Source organism: Parasteatoda tepidariorum, chromosome 4 (genome assembly GCF_043381705.1).
Source record: "Parasteatoda tepidariorum isolate YZ-2023 chromosome 4, CAS_Ptep_4.0, whole genome shotgun sequence".
NCBI lineage: Eukaryota > Metazoa > Arthropoda > Arachnida > Araneae > Theridiidae > Parasteatoda > Parasteatoda tepidariorum.
This window is the reverse complement of record NC_092207.1, coordinates 74,724,352-74,731,285: the sequence shown is the minus strand read 5'-3', so window position 1 is coordinate 74,731,285 and position 6,934 is coordinate 74,724,352. Positions and strand designations below refer to the sequence as shown.

General features: G+C 30.8%; 1 protein-coding gene across 1 annotated transcript in view; it reads right to left on the bottom strand.

The window, feature by feature from the left end:
* Positions 1-906: 906 nt before the first annotated feature.
* LOC139425463 (uncharacterized) overlaps positions 907-6,934 on the bottom strand; it is a 67,392-nt gene continuing 61,364 nt past the window's right edge. The window contains exons 2-5 of the mRNA XM_071180381.1: positions 6,341-6,411; positions 4,923-5,019; positions 3,794-3,906; positions 907-1,093 (exon numbers count right to left, since the gene is read on the bottom strand). Coding sequence (XP_071036482.1) covers positions 907-1,093; positions 3,794-3,906; positions 4,923-5,019; positions 6,341-6,411 — 468 coding nt within the window. The remainder of the gene's footprint in view (positions 1,094-3,793; positions 3,907-4,922; positions 5,020-6,340; positions 6,412-6,934) is intronic.

Genomic DNA, 6,934 nt, shown 5'->3' with positions numbered 1-6,934 from the left:
ACAGGATTACTAAACTTATATTGAGGATAGTAAAACAAAGTAAGCCAATAAATAGATAAATAAAAATATTAAAACCTGTACTGTGTAGGATATTCTGTTAAAATTATCGCACTGTATGGTGGTAAAGAGATTTCTGGTAAAAAAAGAAAAACATAATTCTTGTGATTAATCCAAAATATACGTTATTTTAAACAATTGATTTAGTAATTTTTCTGTTCATATGGTAACGGTTTACCGGAAATACTGGCTTTCAAACTTATAATTCTTATTACGTACATAAGAACAAATGCAAAACTGTTAAGTACATTTAACCGATTGAATAACCTTCATACCATGTTTTTAAACTATGAAAGTTGTAATACTTATAAACATGAAGTAGAATTTAAAAAGACTATAACATTACATATTTTTTGTTAAAATAAAATATATACACCACTAAATTACATTAATTTAAAATTAAATAATTTTGTTGAAACAAATAGTAAATTTTGTTATCTATAAATAATTTATTAACCATCAATTTTTAATTGTGTAATGTCGATGGTTTCAACTTTAGGAAACTTAAGTTTATTATTTATTAAACTATATTATAATTGAATATATTATATATAATTATAATTATTATTATAACTATAATTATAATAATTTTATATAATTATATTATATAATATTATTACATTATAATTATATTATANAAAAAACGAAAAGTAATCCTGGCTACGGCTTTGTTTAAGATATTCATCTGATACTTTTTCCATTCCTATGGTAACGGTTTACCGGAAATTCCGGTTTTCAAAATTACAGTTCTTATTACACACATACTTACATACTTACTTACCCTCTTCGCGTCGAACTGGCACATTAGGATTCGAGTCTTTTTCTCCACACATTCCGGTCTTTGGCAAGTTAATGCGCTACTTCCCATTCAGTTAATCCTGCTCTACTAAGATCTTCCTTGATGCATCTTTGCCATGTCAGTCTCGGTCTTCCTCTTTTTCTCCTTCCGTCAGGCACCCATGAGCTTGCAACATTTGCAGGATTGTTTCTATCTGTTCTAAGAATATTGCCGAGCCATCTCCATCTTCGTTTTAACCTTAATACACACATTACATAACAAATACAAAACTAAAAAACGTAAATTTTACCAAATAAATGGTTTTTATGCCCTGCTCTAAAATATCACGTAAAATTACTAAATTGATCCACATTTACCAAATTTTAACACATAATCTAAAACGATATTGTATAGTTTTTGGTACAAACAATTTCATACCAAAATCATACCAAAGAGCTTCGGTGAATATTACTGTGTTTTTTGGTGTTCCCATAGAGCCAGAAAGATGAGTAAACTATACCATATTCTGGTAGTTTTGACCATACTTTTTTTCTCTGTGTGAAATACGTGCAATCAGAAATATTTTTTATATGTCACGTTTTGTACATTCAGCACTAGTTATTTTTATTAATTCTATTGCCAAGTTGTAGGTAGAGTTTACTTATTTATATTTTTTGGTGACACATTAATGGTAGTTACTTGATCTTTTTGTAAAAATTTATATATTAAATAACGAAATAGCAATATTGAAAGAAATTTTTTAAACTTTTAATAACTTTTTTCACCGTAACTCTTTTTTAAAGAACGATTATACGCAATGCATGATTCAATGCAATGCATGTAATTAAAAAGCACTACCAATATCTTAAGGGTTTGTCATTCTCAATTAACATTTTTGAAACTGAATTTTAAAAAAAATAACAAGACAATATTAGAAACATTTCTGACAAAAAAGGAACTTGATTGGTACTGATGATGTAGGAAGTTGTTTCCATGCTTAAATTTTTAAAAATAAAAGTAAAGCGTTTGAAACGTTGAAAAATCTTGACAGAAACGACAGCCTGAATGTTGAAAATGTCAGTTATTTCCTTTCGTTCTATCAAGCCATCTGACTGAAAAAATATTAACTGCCATCACATGGTTATGTCTATTTTTTTATGTTTGCTACTAACCAGGAAATAAAACAGACCTCATTTTTATATCGATAAAAGACAAAGTTACAATTTTAATAAATATGTATTTATTTATTTTTAACACGCTAAGTTTTTTATTACGTAAATTTAAAAAGGAAAATGTAAGCTTTCATTTTAATTGAAAGAACTTTCGGTAAATATTTTAAATTCGTAAGTAAAGCTTAAAATTTTTACGGTATAAAGAATTTTACTGTAGAAGTTGTATGATATTATTATCTTTGATTTTATTAAATCGATTGATTGATTTTGATGTTATTAAATTAATGAGGTTGATTACAGATGACAATACCGTATAATTAATCTCTAATTTTATGGTATTATCCTCATTACATTTAAGCATTACGAAACTATAAAGAAATGCAGAAAAGAATGAAATTAATTTTCCAATATTTATATGCAAAGAAAAAAGAGAGACAAGAAAATTAAATAGCTCGGTTATGATAATTGCCGTTAGTATTTATCTCTGATGATTTTAGAGCTACAGTGTTTATGTATCAATTAAAATTTCTTCACTGTTTCAATTGATCTTCGGTATTTTGTTATTTCTATTATTCATTGCATGTGTATAAAGTCTAGGATAGATGGGCATAGTTTTTTTCAAATCGAAATTCTACATATTTTGAGCAAAATATAATGAAATACTGAGAAGAAAATACGACCATTTCTCCTTAAGAAAAAATAAAGTTAAAGTATGGAAATAAGACATTTCAAACTGTTATCCATAAAAAAATTACGATAGGTTGTGGAAAATGAATTCTATAGTTGAAAATAAGTACAAAGGAACTTATAAACAAAATCTAATAAATAGATTTAATCCATCACTTTTTTGGCGAAAGTTTTGTAAGTTAGTTCATGTTTCATGGAGTCGCTGCGCGAGCCTATATACATCTTATTCAGTCAACATTTTTAGCTGTTGTATTATATTTCACACCTAATACTTTGATATTCAGCCAATTCTGAGTCTGAAGAATCGGATAATATTTAGGTTTCCACATCGAGTATACTGTTAGAAATATAATTCTAAAATTATGGAAAAATAACCAGCAGCAAACTGTCTATCCAATTAACCGTAAAGTTTATGTTAAAAAACATTTTTTACCTTTACGGTTTTGAAATCATTTACATCTAGTTTGGTTAAAAAACCATAAAAAGTAACAATACGTTTTTTTTACCATTTACAAGTAGCATGGTTTAAAAACATTAAAAAATGAAATTTCACTGGACAGTGGATATACTTTAGCAGCTTTATGGTGCTGATATCGATGCTTGAAAGATATTATTGTAAAAGTTCAGGGTCACAAAATGGGGAGAGAACTCATTATCTTAGGGAGAGAACTCATTATCTTAGGGAGAGAACTCATTAACTTATTCACAAGAAACTCAGTATCTTTTAAAGGAAATATTGTGGTGTCAGCGCTGAGATTAACTCCAGTTCTGTCGGTCATGAGATTGACGGATTAGCACCCTCGGCTATATTATGTACCCAAATGCAAGGAATTAGGTTTCCTTAGGTGTGCCTACTTCGTGCAATAAAATTTTGGCTGTTTAACCGCATTTGATTGAAAAAGTTAATAAATGGTTTTCTCACAGTTAACAATTTGAACAGGGCTCGAAAAAACCCCCGTCCGCCCGTCCTCGGCGGTCAAAAATTCCACGCGGACAAAAAATTTCTCGAATCCAGCGTCCGCGCGGACGGCCATTTTCCCGCTAATGTTCGTGATACATTTTCAATTTTATTTTATCTTACAAGAGTCTAGCTCCTCACTTCCAAAATGACCCTCTAATCTCGAAATACAGCAACATACTGCGCATGGTGGAATTGATGTTTTCTTTGTCTGGGAGTATTGCAGCGGTTGAAAGGGGCTTTTCAGCAATGAACTTACAAAAAAACACATTACTTACTGGTCTTAAACAAGAAGCGTTAAACGCATTTATGAACATCTACCTAAATGGAAAACCTCTTTTAGATTTCTGTGCAGAAACCTCTGTAAATCATTGGCTTGATTGTGGAACTGGCAAACGTCATATTTGATTCATTTAAAAAACGTAGTACCATCGGATAAATTGACATGATAATTGACAGATAACTTAACCTTTGTTATTTAAATTATTTCATCAAAGAAATAAATTACTTCATAATAGAAATACTAGGTTTTACTATTAGTAACCCAGTATTTCTTTTATTACTGTATAATGTAATCCTAGTATTTGTAATCCTAGTAACTACTAATTCATTGTGCAATTTATATAAATGTTTGTAATAAATAAGAGAAAATTATATTTTTATTTATTTAGAAGCTACTGGTTAGTTTCAAAGGAGGACGGATACATTGTTGGACAAGCCGTCCTCGGGGACGGGTAAAATTTCTGAGTTTTTTCGAGCCCTGAAATTGAATAGAATTTTATTTACTGTTATTTGTCCGTTTTGTTTAAATATGGTAAAATAACAATGAGATCAATTGTTATTTAACCATTTATTCCGACCATTTTTTCCATGTAGGTAATAGGGTTCTATCGTGTAACTTCCTAGGAGTGTTAATCGGAATTTAATACATAAGTTTTGTAGTATTCTTAAATATTTTAGAAAACTAGTTTCAATTTTGTAATAAAAAAAGCTAAGAATTTCTTTTCGTTAGTTAAGCATGGTTGGAAATTAGAATTTATTAAAATTGGTACTTTTCCAACCACTTTTTGAATTTTTTAAAGACCTTACGATCCCTTGTAATTAATACTCATTAAAGTGGTTATAATTTTACTTAAGAATAATAGTAATTTTTAACTGGATATTAATAATTAATTATAGCGATCTCTCCATCTTGTTATCTTAATAATAGTTATAGCCATTTCTTTGTTAATAGTTATAGTTGAAATATTCACCGAATTTAAAGGGTTACTTCAGCATGATATTGCTTTTCTTTGCAGCAGCTTTGCTTTTTCATCAGAAACGAAGATTGGACTAAACTGAATGTGTGCCTCGAAATTCTGCCAAGTCTTAAAAACATAAAGAAAAACATATAGAAAAACAACAAAATTTAAGAAATTTTATGTCCCCGAAATAAAATAGACATTAAAATTTTACATACTGTCACGAAAAGCAATGCTTTGTACTAATTGATAAACACGTAAAAGAGCTTCCTTTTGAAGCAACATCTGCTGCATTGTCTTAACAAATGTCGGTGATAATTTAAAAGTCCTCCTGACCATCAATTAACCTAGACTTTCTTACGGAAAATTTCTTCAAAGGTATTTTATTTATGTCATTTTTTTTTTGAAAATTTCCTTTCAGTTTATTTGAAAAACCTCACTCATATTCTTTCACAAATGTGACGGAGAAGTCCGTAAACAGTATTACAATACGAAATACTAAGAGCTCCATAGTCTTGTATTCTTGAATCCAACTCAGAAGACAAGGAAACTCCCGGATCAGACCTTAAGTGAAAATATCCTACCAAGAAGGAGTTTTAGATGGAACTAACCCATTTCACGGAGAGGAAAACCACGGAAACCTCCCACGGTAAATTTGATTGCAAGGGGACTCTAACCCATATAACGTATACCAATGGGAATATTTTATGTGGATGGTTCGAGCCGGGAGTAAAATTCGTATCAACCAGTAACCACCGGTATTTTAACCTGGGTCACCTCATAGAGAGAAGAATGTCCAATCTCCTGAGCCACCGCGGCATCTTGATAATAGATTTTATTTTTATTTTATAACCGTCTTTGAACAGCCGACCCAATTTTTGGGTTTACGACTACTGATGTTCAACTCTGTAGCCTTGTAACTTTGAACCCAATCTGGAAGACAAGAGAACTCCTGAATCAAGTATAGGGAGAAATTTGTCTTCGTGGAGGATTTTTTTCGATTGAACTCACCTGCATTTGCGTTACATAGAGAGGAAGACCACGAGAACCTCCCACGGTTAGCCTGACGACAGCGGGACTCTAACCAATGATCCATCTACCACTGAGGATATTTCACGTCAGCACTGTGGTCGGTGAAAGCCGGATGCGGAATTCGTTTCGACCAGCCATCGCTGGGATTCGAACCCGGTTCACCTCAATGGAAGGCGAACTCTCTATCCCCTGAGCCATCGCGACTCCTTGATAATAGATTCAAAAATTTAGAGCACGAGATATATCGATTTAACGCATATATCGGCAAGATGATACAGCGACTTTCATTCAAGGCGATGCATCAGAAATCTGATTTAAGCCGTCGAGTAAAGACAACGAGCGCAGAACGATATAGCGATATAAGACAAGCAAGGATATAAGAAAACGATATAGCGATATAAGACTCTTCTCTTACGTTCCGATGTCGACTCGCGCTGTGAAAGACGATGCTCGTTTCGTTATGTTGAAATGGCCTTGATTGGTGAGCTGTAGAATCAGAATCAGAGTTTTGAGAACACATATGGTTATATCGCATGTTCCTTTTCGCACCTCTTAGCTTTTTTTTCTTTTTCGCGACTTTTCTTGTAGATTATTTTCAGTGGGACTAACTTCGTGATCGCCGATGTTACCTTGTTCTGAAGGCAATCTATTATTGAAAAGAATATAAAGAAGAGTTTCTTCATTAATTAGATAAGTTTTTTTTAAAAAAACTTCTTTTTATTTTTAAATGTAAAAACTATCGGCAATCTAATTTAGACGTCCATAAAGAATTAAATTTGTTAGGTTATTTTTTTACTTTCTTTTAATTTATTAAAAACTTTTTGGATGAAACTTCTAATAATTTAATAAGTTTTTATTACTGATTTTAAATTTATAAATCTTGTTGTGTTTACTTTTAGAAATAAAGTTAAAACAAAATTTATTTTTCTCAATTGGATTTGGACATAAGTCAATCAACTTTGTTTATACAAAAAAATTTGAAAGGTTTGCGTATTTTATTCATTTTTTT